Genomic DNA, 16,703 nt, shown 5'->3' with positions numbered 1-16,703 from the left:
TTTTCGCTGCCGGCGCCGCCACGACGCTGCGAGACGCGCACGATACAGTACCCATGGGCACGGTAGCGTGACGCAAGCGGCGAGGGCGAAGATGATCGATGCGGCGTTGGATGGTCAACGGCCTACTCTATTAAAGAGCAGGAAAGCCTCGAAGAAGGGTCCTCTACTCGACTCTACCGATGGCGTATGGCATTATTCGTTGGACGCCTGTGCTATTAGAGTGTTTTCTACGGGCGCAGAGCTTGCTAAGACTTCGGTCGACGGCGCGGTCGATGGCGGGACTTCCACGGACGTCTCTCTCATTGAAGCCGCCTTGTTGTCTTTGCCTTTGTCCGCAGCAGCAATCGCTGCAGGCTGCGACGACGCGGTATCCGCCGACGTGCGCACGTTGGACGGCGATATGGCAGCAGACGGCGGATCGCTTGACGACGGTTCATTACCAGGTGCGGCGGTGGGCTCAGTCGACACTGGCGCAGCGTCCGTGATGGCAACAGGTTCGTCGGCACTCAAGACCGAGCGCGTCGGCGCCGAATGGGCCTTCTTCTTCCACGGCTTGTCGGCGCTGGCGCGTGGCTTGGCCACGCTTGCGGTCTCTGTCGGCGCAACGACAGGTGCCTCCGTGGTCGCTCTCGGAGCTTCTGGCTCCTTGGTTGACTTTGCGATCTCGGTATTGCGCGGTCCTAGCACCTCGGCGCCTTGTGGTACCGCTGCCGCTGCCGGTACCATAGTGGGTTGCACCGATAGCGCATCGACGCTGGCTGCCGTCACGCTGGTCTTGGCCTTTTTCGCCCACGGCTTGACTACTGCTCGAGGTTTCTCAAGTTTCAATGCCGTGTCGACGTGTGGTGCCGCCAGGACATCGGTCAACAGCGGCCTCGACGTCGTGTCGACAGTTGGCTGTGGCGCCGAGGCAGTCATGTCTGACGTTGGCGGTAAGGGTCGCTCTGGCGACGCCGTCACGATCGGCGGCGGACGACTGTCAATAAGAGTGCGGTGGTCGGTCTTTGGTGGCGCGACCATGGGCATCGGGACATGATTCTTCCGTCGCCGCGTGCTGTGCACGTGCACCCAGCACTGTGGGCAGAAATGACGGCTCTCTTCGCAACTCTTGCAGAGCAAGACAGCCTTTTGGTCGGCGCACTCTTCGCAGAGCCCTTTTCGAATCGCGCGGCCGCGGACCAAGACAAAATGCTGGGCTCGAATCTAGTTTGACAAGTGTATACTCCCTCTACGCTAATGCTCAGATGGATGCATTCTACCTCGTGGGCTGCTTGTCGGCCACGGTGGCCTCGGTACTGGGCTTGGATACGCAGCGCCATGTTGTGTTTGCGCAGTTGCGCATAGTCGATGGCGCTCGACGGCGGCGCGACCGGTCGTGGCAACTGCCGGCTCTCTTCCTCGAGCTGCCGCCGACGCTGTGTGTTGAAGTGAATCTGTGCACTCACTTGGGCCACGAGGTGCTTGGTCTGCGCCTGCACACTCGCGTCAAACCCGTCGCCGTATGCATCCCCCTCGGTCTTCTGTCGGCGGTAGGCGTGCAGGCGCGGCGGCAGCGTGCTGGACGAGGCAGGCGTCGGCTCGAACTGCATCTTGTGGCTGAACGCCAGCCACGGCAGCTCGGTCAGCGTCGGGTCTGTGCCCACAAACACCGCCAGTGGGTCGTCGGACGCCGGCGCGTCATCGGGCGGCGCCACATTAAGCGACGCGACGTACTCTTGCGGCCAGCACCACACGCGGTCGACGTCCGTGTACGGCCAGTGCTCGGGGTGTCTAGTCCATGGTGTGACGACGTCATCGAGTGAGCACGAGCTGTACCGGCGCATGTCGTAGACGGTGCCGGCGACGGGCATGTCGTAGATGCGCGGTGCTTTGAGGGACGTCATGATGTTCTTGTGCGTTGTGAGTGCTTCGTGGCGCCGGCGCCGGAGCTTTGGCAACGGATAGTCGTTGATGGACGCCCCTTGCTCGAGCTACACGTCGTCTCGGTCCCACTGCGGTTAGGTTTGTATGGGGCCTACCGAAGGCATCGGCGGGGGTTGGCTCAGTGCCGCCATGCGCCGCTCACAACGCGCGAGGAGAGCTTTCTTTTCGAGCTCGGCGTCTGCAGGGTCGAGACAGGTTTGTGTTCCATGTAAAATGCCCAAGATGCAAAAATGCAGGAAAATGTACCTGCACGCTGGGCACGAAACTCCTTCTTGTGGTGCGCCAGATGCGCGTGGGTCGTCTTGGCTTGGTCCGAGAGACGCGTATACGCGAGCTTGCGCAGCTGGAGCTTCTCGGCCTTGGTTGCGTACTCGGGTACCGCGTGCTTCCACGGCGCCGTCCTGGCAAGCGCGTGGACCCGCTGTTTGATCGTCTGCTGAAGCCTTGTCTTGGTCTGTAGATACACCTCTGGGTCGATAGCGGCGTCGGGTGCGGGCGCCGTGCCGATCGACGACTGCGTGCTGCTGGCGACTGATGCTTGCTTCCAGTAGCGCTCGTCGTCGTCGTCTTCGTCGTCGGTCGACGACCACTCGAGGCGCGCGTTGGCCTTGTACGCTCGGTAGTCGTTCCAGCGCTTTTGAATGACACGTGCAGCGCGCGCTTGCCGGAGCGCCATGAGCTTCTCGTACTGGTCTGGCGAGATTGACTCCATGTAGAGCAGTTGCTGCTGGTGATGCCAGATGCGCTCGCGGCGCTTCTTGCTCTCCGACTCGAACGCAGCCTAGACGTCGTTGGTGCAATGACGATATACGCCTCGTACAGCGATGCGCACCTGCTCGAGGCGGAAGCCCTTGTACTCGACGAAGCGCCGACGGACGTAGCGGCCGCGCTGCCGCGCCTGGAGCGTCGTCACCGCCCGCTACGTGGGTATGCTAAGGTTAGCCTCGGCCTCGCTGCTGGCAGGACGCCATGCGATCGCACCTCGAATGTGGCGGCCTTTTGGCGGTACGCCACACCCTTCCATCGGGCTTGGATGAGCGCAGCCGCTTGGTCGGGCGTCTTCATCGTGGATACGCTGCGCGCGATTGGCTGAAAAGGGATAATTTCAGCCAATCCAGAGTTGTATGTTTTATAATTGTAGCCAATCACACAATCCCAGCGAGAAAAGATACGCTGCTGGCGTTGAAGGTGGCTTGACGCACGACACAAGCGGCAGTCGGGTGCAACCAAAAGCTCGACGGGGACAGGGTCATCATGTTACTGGCTGAGCTAACTCTTTGGCTTGGACGATAGTCCATAGCTCTATATACTCAAAATTGGCATGTACCACAAACCTGCTCATGGCCATGGCCGCTGCTTGGCAAGATGCGGCGCGTCTTCAACATCGTGTGCTGGCCACAGATTGCAATGGAGGCAGGTCCTTGAAGCTGCGGGCGCGCCGGAATCTTGACGGTCGCCAGCGTATCCTCCCACGGCCATGTTCGAAGCGAGCGAGAGCGGGCCGGGAGAGCGCGTTGGTTCGATGTGCCAGTAGCTACTACCATGTATACCCTTGCTACTACACATCTTAGCTTTGCCCGGTCCTTCAAGAACACTGTCGCTGGCATGTAGTTTGCACAGGTATCAAGATTCACAGGGCCTACAACCACCCTGCTACTCATGGCGGCTGGTTCTCTGCAGTTGGAAGCGTCGACTATCAATGAGCCCGCAGCCTCCAACCCAACCGCCGTCGGCTAGCCAGCATCTGTGACAAATAATCGCCGAGGTGGCGGCTAGCGGCGAGGCCAAGGCCATGTATTCTCAGCGCACGAGGACACACGTAGCACTGGCCTACGTGGGATGGTACACATTGCTCGACGTCTACCATTGTTTGCGTCGACCATCGCTGGACGGACGCGCATTGTTCTACCGCTGTGCAGCGCTCGGTCGTCGTCGGATATGCAATGACAGAGGCCATCGAAGTTCTGGAAAACCTTCGGAACATGATATTTGAGTGCTTCAACATCCGAAATGAGAGGTTTTCAGCCTGCAACTGCGATCTTGCAGTTTGGCTTTTTCGGGCAGATGGCGTCAACGCTGCAGAAGGAGCACTTGAAGCGGTCGCTCTCTGGGTCCCTCGACATGCTCAAGCTCTTCTCGGCCGACTTTCTCGAGACGTCGCAGTCGATCCAGGACCAGCTCGAAGCCCTCGAGCGCAAGGAGAAGCAGTGGGAAGACCTCGAGCGCCGGCTCCAGCGCAACGCGTCCAGCGCCGCCAACGTCATTACGCTCGACGTCGGTGGCACCATCTTCCGCACATCGAAAGACACGCTCTTGCGGCTCGATGGCACGTACTTTCAGGCGATGCTGGGCTCGGGCCATTGGCAGCCCAACGCCGAGACGGGTACGCACGCATCCATAGATAGCGTGTTGCTCATCGCACATGTTGCAGGGGCCTACTTTATCGACATTGACCCGATTCATTTCGACCGCGTCATGGTCTACCTACGCACGGGCGAGCTCTCGTTCGACGGGCTCAGCGACTGGGAGGTGCGCCACTTGCGCACGACGCTCGACTACCTCAACATCAGCACGCCACGCGAGCTCCATGCGCCCTCGGAGCGCGATACGGCAAGCCTACAGTGGAACGCGCACCTTTGTTCGGCAGGCTTGAGCCTCTCCGACGACGGCACGTCGGTTCAGCGCGCCAATGCACCGAGCCGGAGCGTGTCGCATTCGGTACTGGGCGCGTCGTGCGTCGACGTCTACGCGCTGCGGCTCGAGCGCATCACGACGGTGGGCAACGTGCTCGGGAAGCTCTTTGTGGGCCTCGCGCCGCGCAAGGGCTTTGGCGTCTACTCGTACAACCCCGAAGTGTCGGGCTACTACGTCGAGCTGCGCCACGGCACACTCTACGCCCAGGACGGCATCCGTGGCACGCCGTACTGCGCCGGGTTTTCCGAAGGCGACGTCGTCACCGTGCGCTGGCGCCGCGACGTTGGCGAGATCCACTTTGAGAAGAACGACCAAGAACTCGGCGTCGCCTTTAGCGGGCTACCCTCGGACCTCGAGCTCTTCCCGGCCGTCGACATGTACTACCACGGCGCGCACCTCTCGTTCGTTCAATAAGTTATCTATGTGTGTTGCATCGACGCTCGACCGTATTGCTTTGTACATATCATCTCCACCATGGCGGACCATCATGTGGTGACATGACAAGCTTTCGATGGACCGAGACGTTAGAAACGAGGGAAGATGCACCGAGACGGCCCCATGCGGCACGGGCAGCGTGCTTGGTGGTCGGCTTGTATCAATCCAGCGACCTCCCTTGCTATGCTTCGCTTACGACAGGCGGTGGAGGCGCCCATATCGGGCGTTTTGGCAGCTATCGAGTGGCTCATAGGGCTGGCAGCGCGTCCAGGCACAGCCATTCCTCGACGTCCGTGGACGTTGTGATAGCATCGTGTCGTCAAGACCGCGGCAGCGGGGGCAGCTTGTTGAGTCTGGTTTGGCCAAGCCATGTCCGGCCGATGCAAGCGTGCATCGCTGGAGAGTTATGACTCCAGGAAGCAAGGAGCCTAGAGTCTGGGTAGCCTGTGTGCGGGATGTAGATAGGTGCCATATACGGATGGTGATGGACATCATAGATCCTCTTGACAAAGGTCTCATTATCGTTCTATCCACAACGCTGGCCTCCATAGACTCAGTTCCGAATCTGCCTTCGTGGCGTAGCACAGTACAACTGCCTGCTTCCTGGGAGATGGCTCTCCCCTCGCTGCTTAGTTGGCGTTGCACCGCGGAAGCCACCACAAGGTCGAGACTGATGCGCGTCTCTGCTTCTGAGCTCCCCAACACCTCGTTTGCTGCGTTTGCTCCCAGCTGCAATGGGTGACCGCTGCAGTCTGCGCGTAGATCGGCATGATGCCATGGACAGGTGAACCGAGTTGTCGACTTAGCACAGTAGGTATGTTGATCGATCCCAGAAGGATGCGTTTAGAACATGTGTACATGACACCAAGCGAGGCTACGGCGACGTTCGGAAGCTAGACTTCTCATGAACTAGACGGCCATTGCTATACACGTTAGCGCGCCTCTTGACGTGCGCACGCGACGAGAAGCACGGCAAGAACCGGCGGCCAACCAAAAATATGGTCGTCAGCAAGCCCGACTAAGCCTAGTACTGTACTAGGTACGCGTCTCGTCCTACCCAAAGTACTAGCTTCATCTTTAGTTGGTTATTCTCTGTACTATGCTACGGCGATGCGAGTGCGGTCTCGAGGCCGAGGTACTCGATCGTTTGACGGAGCTGCTTGGCGTCCCAGGCGCAGAGACCGTCGAGGGCAATGAGCTCGCCTGTCCGGACATGTGCCATGATCCGATCGAAGTGGGTCGGGTTCACATCCACAAAGTAGCTTCCGTCCTCTAGTACACACGGTCGTCTCTACCTCGTGTACGAGCGCAGTCGGAAGACGCACCGTGGGTCGGCGCTGTCGAGAGCATAACGGCAAAGTACGCATCCGGGTCCCGAAGCAAGTTGGCTTTGGCGGTCTGGAAGCGCTGGCCGCCGACGTTGAGCGTGATGAGGTCGGCGGCCACGCGCGCGTTCTCTTGGACGGACGCGCAGAGTCGCTCCATGTGACGTTCCTTGTGTACGAGGAGCTCGAGCTGCGCTTGGAGCAGCGACGACATGGTCGCGGTCTCGAGCTCAAAGTAAATCGGGTGCTCGGAGCCAAGGCGGTGCGCGCACGCTTCGATGAGCTCCATGACATCGACGAGGAGGATGCTAGCACATTGCCATGAGCGTCACTGCTGTCGCCAGGAGGAGGCACGTACAGCTTGCCAGCGACAAACTTGGGCGAATATTCGATGAGCTGAATGACGGCGTGGAGCGTGATCCCGCCAAGCGTAAAGCTCTAGTCACAGGTGAGAAGACTGCCGCGGCGAGAGCGACGTACAGACGAGAGGTCGGGGCCAAGGAGGCACGAGATGCAGTACGTGCCATCCGAGAGCACAAGGCAGTAGCGCGCCTTCTCGACCACGGATGCGGGCTGGATCATCTTGATGTGGACGACCTGCAGGAAGGGCTGGAAGCCGCCGGCCGACGACGGCTGGTCATGGAGCTGGCGGATCGCGTCCGAGGACAAGCGGTCGGCAATCATCTCGCCACGTTCGTTCGACACTGTGGCGTGTCGGCCACACCGCCTCCTCTCGGTGCTTTAAAAACACGCAACTTTTGGCCCGCGACGACGGACCGACGCATTATGCCAGACGCGCCGTCGCGGTGCAAGCACCACAACAAAAACCCAAGTAGTAGTAGTACATTGTAAAGGGTAGTAGCTCCGACTCGACAGCATGATCCACCACGGGTGGGCGACGTCCCGATCAGGTACTACCCTTGACGATGCAACGATGAGACTGCTCGCGTGGGCACCGCATGTCGCGGCGTCGTAGAGACGCAAGCTGCTTCGTCGTCGTTCTTGCAGTAGCAGCAGTCGTCGACAAGTGCAACGATGACGGCCAAGTCGCCGCGGTGTCGACTTTAATGCATTGGGTGCGCGCCAAGTGGCGTGTTTTTATCCCGCTGTTTTCAACGTGTTTAAAACTGCCGAAAGTGCACTTTCGCATCGCTGATGGTCGTCGACACTGCAGTGGCGTCACGACTGACGCCATGCCAAGCCATCGACGGACCGTCGACTGACCATCGGCTGGCCATCGACTGACCATCGACTTGCTATCGACGACGCCACGAAATTGACGCAGCTAGTGTACAGCCGCAGGATGCAAACCCTTTGCCACATTTGATCCAACCAGAGAACCAGAGTAGAAGATGAAAAAAGCATCACTAGCCCCTAGCACCCAAGACGCCTTAAATGCGCGAGACGTACGAGCTGGACTGCGTCACGTAGCGCACCCAGCGCTTGTACTTGTAGTTGGGGTGGCGCGCGTGCTCGGGGATCCGGAGGTACCGGACTTGGAGCGTCGAGACGTTGTACATGGGGATCTCAAAGTTCATCGAGACCGGGCCAATTTCGCGGCGCACGTGCTGGCTCGGGCCGCTCAGCGTGATCTTGGCGCGCAGCGTGAGCTCGGTCGCGCCCGCAAAGCGCTTGATGGCCCAGCGCACTTGGTTTTCATTTTCGCGGAATTCCGCGAGCTGCCCGGCCGTGTTCTTGCCAATGTCGCACGAGACGCTGATCGTGTTTTGCGGTACCGGGAAGCGGATGATGACGTTGGCGCCGTAGTTGTTGTCGGGCATGTCGGCGCGGACCTTGAGGATCATTTCAATCTTGGTCGGCGACTGCTCCTCAACAAACGGAAAGATGCGGAATGGGGCACGAAAGTCGCCCGTGATGCGGTAGTTGATGACCTAGCCACAAACAACATGAGAGACGCATGAAGGCGCATTCGCAGATCGTACCGTGAACTCGCCGTCGGGCGGCGTGAAGACGAGGACGCGGTCGCGCTCAAACTCGTCGAGCTGGACGCACTCGTGAAAGTTGCAGTCGTCGAGCACGACTTGGCCATACGACGACGACTTTTGCCCAATGACGAGGTCCTCGTTCAGCGCAAGCCGCAGCTCCGGGTTGCCAGCGAGGTACGACTTCATCTGGATGCGGCCTTCGACGCTCGCGTTGAGCATCTGCCCGCTTGGCGCAAAGACGACGTTGAGGCGCTCGAGGATGTCGCAAAAGAGCTCGTTCTCGTCCTTCTTGTTGGCCGATTGACCCGTGGCCACGGGCTTGCGCACGGCGTTGGCCGCCTTGATGTTGGACGGCCGACCGAGGAGCGTGCTCGGCTTGGCCTTGGCCAGCGCCGCGTCGCCGACGAGGATCGCTTCGTTGTGCACGTGTACCTTGAGGCCTTCCGTGCTTGTGTCCTGCGCGTAGCCAAAGTCGAGCGTCTCGTCCAAAAGCTCGTAGCACAAGATGAAGTTCTTGCGCAGTGTCTCTTCCGAGAGGACGCCGCAGTAGTCCTTGAAGACACGGCATAGGCGCGTGAGGAGCTCGAGGATGTAGGCCGGCGACACGTTGAAGCGCGTTGTGGCCACAAAGTAGAGGCCATTCTTCTTGACGTACAAGTAGTTGACGCCGTCAATGTGGAAGGCTGGCGGCGCGTCGCCCTTCTCCCAGAACTTGGCCTTGCGGAAGAAGATCTCGGCGCTGTCGCTGGCCACGTCGCCGCGGAAGTCGTTGGCGAGCACCGTGTCCCCGCGGCTGCTAAGGATGTAGAACTGCGAGATGGACATGCTGCTGCCGCCGCCGCCGCAGGAATGCAATTGTTGCACACGGCGCGAAAACCTCCCGCTACGAATGCTTCGAGATATGGCATTAAAAGATAGAGGTTCTGCCACGTCACGGAGCAAGCCACGTACTTGGGACGACTGAGAGGCTTGGCCGTTCTCTCGGTCGGAGGGCCCAGCGCACAGCCGTAGGTGCTGTACAGCAGGACGCGTCGCGGGACGGTGCAACGCGCCACGACAGGCCTGCATGTACATGTATGTACCGGAAGGGGAACTGCCGTAGGGGCTGCAGTAGCATCGAGTGTCTTTGGGTGCTGCCGCCTCTGGTCCATGCGAGCTGTCCGTGGGTGGCGACAGAAGCACGACGACGCGCGTATGTGGCCGCCAGTAGCTTGCACTGAGGCACATCGCATTCTGCAGCATCCTGTCGGCCGCATGTTGAACCCGCGCAAGATCCCACGCTGGGTACACCGTGACACCCCGCAATCGCGACGTCGGGTAATGCTAGTGGCGTCGACCCCGCTGCCACTGTGGCCGGCGCCGACGACGACCAACCGCCTCTGACGTCCACGCACGCAAACCACAACACATAAACATCCATCGAGACAAAACAAAATAAATTAATAAGGCCGACCAATGCTTCACGGCTTGGCCTCGGGCGACGGGACGCTGTGCCGCGAGATGCGCGACGCCAGCGATGGCAGACGCTGGGGCGGGAGGCCGTCTTCATAGACACTGGTATGCGCGCTGTACATGGATGGTGGCGGCGGAATCGCCGTCACTTCCTCCGAGATGATGTTGACGAGCTTCTGGAGCACGCGGGACCGGAACGCTTCCCGCGCTTCGCCCTTGAGATACGACGGCGTCGGCACCGTGATCTGGTCGCCGACGTCTGGCATCGGCGGGTGGTGCACATGAGCGTACCCTTGTCGGTTCTCGTAGTAGCCATACGCGGGCGGGTACATCATGGTCGGGTAGGCCGGGTACGGCCCATTCATGGGCGGCATCGACGACGGTGGGTACGGGAGCGGCTCGTCGTAGCTGTGGGCGCTCTGCGGCGACTCGTACGGCGAGTAGTGGCGTTTCTGGCGCATCTTGGAGTCCATTTTGCGCTGGTTTTGGTTCTGTTTTGCGCGGTGTTCGTCGCAGAGGTTGTGGGCTTGGCCGTTCGTCTTGAGCGCGCGCTCGTTCTTGCACTTGCCAGTCTTGTAGAGGCAGTGGCCGCGGAAGCTGTGGGCTTCGTCTTGCTGGCTGCTGTTCTCGCGCGCGGTCGGGGTCAAGGCGGCCATCGTGGGCTTCAAAAGGCAAATTCGCAAGTGGCACCCAACGTGGCGGACCAAAATCAGTGATAATTCCAAGATGGTGCCCGCCAGCTGGACCAGAATCAGTCTTGCCTCGTCTATGCAGGCGACGTGGGCCCGGCGCAGAAACAAGAGTGCCGACGCTGGTGCCGGATCAGGCTGTGCATTTTGTCGCTTCCCCACGCGTCGTCCTGGTGATTTAGAGAGTCATCGGACGCCTATGGAAAATCGGCATATCGACGTCACGCCAGGTGCACTGTGACGAGGTGCAGTCCTTGTACTGTACCGTACTGCAAGCGCAACGAGATGGGTAGCACACGTGGTGTATCCTTCTGATCCTGAGCCGGTGGACCGCACTCAACTCAGCCTGCTGCAAAATGGAGCAAGGCGGCTACGACTTGTGAACGCCATGAACGCGGAGACGGCGTGGTGCTGCGTGGCGACGACGACGGCCGTGTCGCGGCTGCCGCGTAACGCTGGCGAATGTGCTCAGAGTGGGATGATTGGAAAGGCTGTGCCGCCTGCGACGTATGTACTACAAGGCCAACGCTTGGTGGACCACCAGGTCTCAGAACGATAACCACAAGATGTGGTGTGAACCAGACACAGGTTCCTGCGCCGCGACAGAAACGGTCCCACGCCAGTCCGTCGGATTTGTTTGTGGCGTCGTCCCACAGCGCTGGATTCCTTCACGGCTTTCCCAATGCGAATGACTTGCCCCTCGCACGGCGCGCCGAGCATAGTGCTTTGGCAGCCCGCGAGTTGAGCATTTGGGAGCGGCGTCGCTGAACATATTGTTTCTCATGCTGCTTGGGATCTTGGTGTCTATGACACTGCCGTTCTCAGTTCAACAACCACGCTGCTGGTTGATAGAACACGAGACCATGAGAGCGCATTTTAGTACAGGAGATTTGCCACCACCACCCAAGACGCGCTCGCCCATACTACATACGCTTGCTGTCGCCAGAGAAAGGCCCTCATGGTGTCGACGGACGATATCATGCTCTGTTGATGCGACGGCCTACGTGTACGTGTGCATGGCGGCCATCGCATTTGCCACAGCGAAAGGCGACCTGCGCGCCACCCACATAGCTCCACTGACGCAGCGCTAAGGTAAAATCAGCAACACTCGAACGTTGGACTTGGTCTTTTCCTGTACCGGTACCTCCCTCACATACGTCCCTCGGTATGCAGGAAGCAACTGACACGGTGTTATATGCGAACGTTTGTTGGCATGTAGTATCACGTGTTGCGTCCTCGTGATGTAAACAATGGAATCTTTGCTCCCAGCGGTTGCAGACCACTTTCAAAGGGTTTGGTGCTCTGGCTGGACGTGTATGTAGTGTAGTCGTCCTGGCTCACACAGCGTGCGAATGTACCTGCCCATAATGCGTGGACGCGTGGATCTGAGACGGCACGAGCCGTGCAAACGGCATGTGTTAATGGATGGTTGGCGTCGCGCGTGGAATCTGATAATGGTCATGCCGGCTCTTGCACCCAGCGTGCACATACGTCGGCGCGAAATGATGATTGGATGCTACACCTCACTCTACCCAACGTCGCGCCGCTCCCTGCTTCTGAGTCGATCACGCACGCATTTCTCCTTCGCGAGGTGCGTTTTACCCGACGTTGTTGGTGTCTTTAACGCGTTCAACCGCCCGCAAAACCTGATCACATGAAAATAGTGTAGCCTGGTTCAGTGACTTCATCGTAGCAAGCACATCATTTGTGAAGAAGCATCGCAGTGCTGTACGCTTGAGGGTGGGGTACCGAGCAGGCAACGAAGCGTCGCCTTGCAGTACACTAGCACCCAATAGTATGAGGACAACGCCGCGACTTTTGATCGACGAGATCCTCGAAGTACTCCGCTCGTTTGATGGTTCTAAACCACTGGGAAGGAGGTTTTCTATTTTGTACTTGGAGTCCTGGACAATGTACTCTTCCTTTTTTCTACTCCCGTGCCTCACATACCTCTCCGCAAGCTGCAAGATCGGCCACCACAATGCTGAGGGATACGTCGTCGTCGTTTGTTGTTGTTGGTGTTGTTGTTGCTGCTGCTGTGCGTTTGATAAAAGGTGGTCGACTAACGTTATTTTGATTATCAAGATGACAAGTTCGTGACTCGAAACTGTCAAGCTGGTACTTGAGGCAGTGCAGTGCCCAAAGCAGTGGAACGAAGCAAAGTGAAAAAAGTGGCGGCCAGCGCGAAACAAGCCAGAACGGAACCCAAACAGAAGTGAGAGACCGTGAGGTATCCACAGCCAATAGACCGGAATACCTTCAAGACATTATGGGGCATGCTAGCTGCGAGAGAGGGAATAATCCTTAAGTGGGAAATACCCAATGAGAGGCGCTGAAGATGTTTACACCAGTGGCGTGCTACCTTCAAAGCCGGACACGCCGAAAGCGATCGGTCTGCTCAGGGTCTTGTACGAAGCTGTGTGAGAAGGTGAAATCGAGCGACTCTTGAAGGGTCTTGGCAGTATTAAATCGGAGCAGGAGACGCGACCACTGCAGACAATCTGTCTAGCAGACACTTGGCCCATGTCTAACCCACCAGCTATGTCTGGTTTGCCGACAGCGACTCCGAAGCACACTTGTCGGACGACAACGACAATCTCTCAGAGACGGATGACCAAACTGGGAGCCTAGAGAGGCTCGTCGTACAGCCCTGGTTCAAGGTACTTGGCGCGTTCGTGCTGCTGGTATGTCGTAGGCTGATGAGAAGTGGTTGCCTGAGAGCGTCGTCGGCAGGGCCACGCCCGTGGAACTTACGTTTCTTGAACGAGCCAGAAAAACAATTGACACACCTGGTGATCTCTTTACAGACATATTCTGCGTTAATTGACAAAAGATCTGAAAAGCGTGGGATTTGACCCATGTGTTGGGCATTTTAGAGCAATGCCAGCCGCACGATGATGGGCCATGGAGCGACATGTGGCGTCGGGTAATTCTACATGGTGTATCTACGTGAATACTGAATGTAAGATAATAAGTTCTGCTTGTAACACATCTCACATTTTGTATTGATATACTGAACATGGGCTTTTTTTGTCAATTAACGCCGTTGTCAATTAACGCAGAGGATGTCTGTAATAAACTGCGAAAAGCAGCACATTTCAACTGCATGGGTTTGGAAGTGAGAGATAGAATCACAATTGGTCAATTTGGGGCATGTCAGCCAGAAATTGGCTTGGATTGCCACGCTTTGTTCACATTTCTGGTTTTTACAATACCATGAGTCAACGGTTTGGACACGGAAACCGCAGGTATCAAACACACGAAACACCCCAATTCGCGCATGACATCTCACACCTTCATGATGTACCTCTTTGACAATGGATCGAACCACTACGCTCGACTAGAGTCCTCCGACGAACCGACTTGTCACGGGTGACTCGCACCAAGTATTTCAACGCTCACTGCTCTCTTGGAACGGCAAAATTCGATTTTCTGGCTGCGGAGTACCATGAGGCCCAAGCGAAATGTCATGGACCCGAGAGTCACTCGGTAGGGTATACGAGTACATCCAGGCGACAGGACTTGCTAGGAGGGTAGGACGCGCTAGTACCACGATGGAGGCATAAAGCTAACGTTAGGTATTATATATGAACGTGTTTCGCGTTATCTTCATAGTTAGGTATTGATTGATACATCGTCATTTTGCATGTCGCCGTGTCGCTTCTAACCCGCCACGCATACTGTATCCCAGCGACTAGCACTCAATCGAACCCAACGTCGTACGAGATGAAAACACCATCGCTTAACCATCCGCTTCGTTTCGCGTGCTCAACCTTCTTCGATGTCAAACGACGACCAGCTACTTCAACTGTGCGCAAGGTCGGCTGGTCCTTTCTAGCGCACGAGCAGCTCGCCAACTGTGTGTTTGTTGAAGCGAGTCTCTCTGGATTCAATTTGGTTTGGACTATCGCAGACCCATGGTAAACTCGCATTTCGCCCGCTCTCACCAAATACTAGTAGCAATGGATGGATATGCGTGCACCCAAGTCAGCTGACGTGGGATGGGAAGACTCAACTTCACACGAGGTTGTCAGCGTTTGGCAACGCGTCCATCAACAACTTCTCCTGCAACCTTAGGTGCGTTCACGCTGAAAAATTCCGACGAAGCCGATGGACGCACAATCGGCTTCACCTGATCGCAGCGCCAGGCTCAGCTCCACGTATCGTTGAAGATGCAATGCCCAAATGAACGACGAAAAATTAAAGATACATGTTGGTTCGACTTTCGTACTCCCTGGACAGTGTCAGGACACCCTCCCACGACTGCGCAGGGTGCACCTCGTGCTGCGGGGGGTACGGGGGGTAATATACGTGGTGGGGCGGCGCGACCGCTGGCATCGTGTGCTTTGGCTGGGTAAAGTCCGAGGCCAGGACTTCCTCTGACACAAGTCGCACCAGCTGTTGGATGACTTGGGCTCGGTACGCTGCGCGGGCAGTCGGGTCATGGGCGCTCTGGGGCGCCCATAATGTTGGCGACTCGGGGGCCGGCTGGAAGCGCACCGCTGGACTTGTCACCATGGCTTCGTGGCGCGCCGCTTGCTTTGCGCGCACCTTCCAGTCGAGCCGGCGCTGGTTTTGGTTTTGCTTGAGGCGGTGGAGGTCGCAGAGGTTGTGGGGCTGGCCGTTCGTCTTGAGCGCGCGCTCGAGGAAGCACTTGCCCGTCTTGTAGAGGCAGTAGCCGCGAAAGGTGGTTGGCGGTGCATTGGACGACCGGGCCCGTGAGGCCGTTGTGCGGGCCATGCTGCAGTTTGTAAAATGAGGTGATTGAGAACCTCAAGTGAGAATGAGTGTTATTTGACGCAAGGTGCGAATGATAAAACGTACAGATGGGCATTGCCTTTCTGAGTCGACGTCTGAGTTTGCCGACCCGCGATACCCGCGACATGTGTGAGCCAGGCTGCTCATGGCCACACATCGCCGACGACGACAGCGTTCGAGCGGCGATTGGTTGCACCTGATTCCATACTTTTACCGCACGAGACCGAAAGGTTGCAGAGCGATGTCAAAGACACAAAACGTTGAGCTGGGTGTTCGAGGCAGCTAGAATGGCTCCATGCATCGTGTGGGGTACGGATTGCATCTTGTAGAGTGTACATATCCTCGGCTCCTGCTCGAAACGGCCATCGCAAGGGGACGCAGCGACGCCACCAAACCACCCAACCCACACTCGACGTCCAGCGCGCAATCACATCGACTTGGGTCTGGGTGCGCAACGCTGGAGGGTTTGACGACACTGGTTTGACGTCGTCTGAGTTGAGTTGCGCGCATGCTTTTGGTGATCAGTCCCACGGTACCTACTTCTCTCATATGCGCTAAACGAGCACAAGACGATTCCAAATCAAGTAAAATCATGTAAATCATGTAAAATCATGTAAAATCATGTAAAATCATGTAAAATCATGTAAAATCATGTAAAATGAACCTTACCACGGTTGCGGTTGCGTTCCATTGTTTGATACGCGCACCAAGCACCTCTAACGAGAGGAGGGCTCGAACCAACAATACCTCGCTCCTCGCTCCGTCTAGAAGGGGATCGGGTGCGAATCCATGGCACGAGAAGCCGGGCACACCCAGTTTACTCACATTTCGTGGGATGTATAATAGACGTATACTAGTACACTCCACTTGAGTACACTCCAACTGCGGTCCTTCTCATTGCTGTAAACCTCAAACCCAAATGCCACACGCGTCTTGATCCAACAAATGGACCCTGTTGCAAGCATTAAACGCTCGCTCGGCGTTGTCAACCCAAAGGTTGTACGTGGGCCTACGACACCACTTCGTATCGAAACGATGTTTGTCCATTCACCTCGGACACGCAGTCGTTTTGACGGAGCAATCGTGTAGAGGGGGCGGCAACTCACGCATGCAGTTAGCAGACGGATCTTGGTAGCTACCTTGGTCGTAGTTGTAGTGTGACAGGCAGCTAAAACGGTGCCCCGTACCAACGTTGAGGCGCCAACAACGCCATCACTCTGGTCATTGTCGATGGGGGACCGTTGAACGCACTCGGACAGGGCACGGGCGAGTACATGATTTCTATTGCGATTTTGCTCAGCGAAAGTCGACGCTGACGACAGATGGCGATGGTGACAATAATGATTCCATGACTTGTGTCGTCCGGCGTCTCACTCGGAAACACTGATCTGCTCAAGTTGAAGGCCAAAACTTTGTCTGACACGAGTTGCGCAACCCATTGGATGTGGGAAGGGGCATAGAAGCGCTGCTCCTCTTGTTGG

General features: G+C 57.5%; 6 protein-coding genes across 7 annotated transcripts; 1 reads left to right on the top strand and 5 right to left on the bottom strand.

The window, feature by feature from the left end:
* SDRG_11317 lies at window positions 1–3,007 on the bottom strand. 2 transcript variants are annotated; one of them, XM_008617349.1, is made up of 7 exons: window positions 2,905–3,007; window positions 2,756–2,842; window positions 2,170–2,704; window positions 2,019–2,101; window positions 1,816–1,970; window positions 1,260–1,770; window positions 1–1,203 (listed from the first exon to the last, which is right to left on the bottom strand). In XM_008617349.1, exons 1-7 carry the CDS (start codon window positions 2,986–2,988, stop codon window positions 193–195), a joined length of 2,466 nt encoding a protein of 821 aa, XP_008615571.1. In that variant the 5' UTR covers window positions 2,989–3,007; the 3' UTR covers window positions 1–192. The 2 variants fall into 2 exon arrangements, with proteins under 2 accessions (XP_008615571.1, XP_008615572.1); XM_008617350.1 differs by having other exon boundaries at window positions 2,019–2,704.
* A 967-nt stretch (window positions 3,008–3,974) lies between these two features.
* On the top strand, window positions 3,975–5,176 carry SDRG_11316 (hypothetical protein). Its single transcript, XM_008617348.1, has 2 exons — window positions 3,975–4,306; window positions 4,355–5,176. The coding sequence occupies exons 1-2, from the start codon at window positions 3,988–3,990 to the stop codon at window positions 5,029–5,031; spliced, it is 996 nt and encodes a 331-aa protein (XP_008615570.1). The 5' UTR covers window positions 3,975–3,987; the 3' UTR covers window positions 5,032–5,176.
* Window positions 5,177–6,053: 877 nt separating this feature from the next.
* Window positions 6,054–7,105, bottom strand: SDRG_11315 (hypothetical protein). Its single transcript, XM_008617347.1, has 4 exons — window positions 6,858–7,105; window positions 6,736–6,815; window positions 6,378–6,685; window positions 6,054–6,324 (listed from the first exon to the last, which is right to left on the bottom strand). The coding sequence occupies exons 1-4, from the start codon at window positions 7,059–7,061 to the stop codon at window positions 6,155–6,157; spliced, it is 762 nt and encodes a 253-aa protein (XP_008615569.1). The 5' UTR covers window positions 7,062–7,105; the 3' UTR covers window positions 6,054–6,154.
* A 568-nt stretch (window positions 7,106–7,673) lies between these two features.
* On the bottom strand, window positions 7,674–9,388 carry SDRG_11314 (hypothetical protein). The gene is made up of 2 exons (XM_008617346.1): window positions 8,321–9,388; window positions 7,674–8,269 (listed from the first exon to the last, which is right to left on the bottom strand). The coding sequence occupies exons 1-2, from the start codon at window positions 9,146–9,148 to the stop codon at window positions 7,769–7,771; spliced, it is 1,329 nt and encodes a 442-aa protein (XP_008615568.1). The 5' UTR covers window positions 9,149–9,388; the 3' UTR covers window positions 7,674–7,768.
* Window positions 9,389–9,738: 350 nt separating this feature from the next.
* On the bottom strand, window positions 9,739–10,718 carry SDRG_11313 (hypothetical protein). Its single transcript, XM_008617345.1, has one exon. It carries the CDS (start codon window positions 10,429–10,431, stop codon window positions 9,784–9,786), a length of 648 nt encoding a protein of 215 aa, XP_008615567.1. The 5' UTR covers window positions 10,432–10,718; the 3' UTR covers window positions 9,739–9,783.
* A 3,932-nt stretch (window positions 10,719–14,650) lies between these two features.
* On the bottom strand, window positions 14,651–15,236 carry SDRG_11312 (hypothetical protein). Its single transcript, XM_008617344.1, has one exon. It carries the CDS (start codon window positions 15,202–15,204, stop codon window positions 14,665–14,667), a length of 540 nt encoding a protein of 179 aa, XP_008615566.1. The 5' UTR covers window positions 15,205–15,236; the 3' UTR covers window positions 14,651–14,664.
* Window positions 15,237–16,703: the final 1,467 nt, after the last annotated feature.

Source organism: Saprolegnia diclina (assembly GCF_000281045.1).
Source record: "Saprolegnia diclina VS20 unplaced genomic scaffold supercont1.40, whole genome shotgun sequence".
Taxonomy (NCBI): domain Eukaryota; phylum Oomycota; class Saprolegniomycetes; order Saprolegniales; family Saprolegniaceae; genus Saprolegnia; species Saprolegnia diclina.
This window is presented reverse-complemented; position numbering and strand designations above follow the sequence as displayed.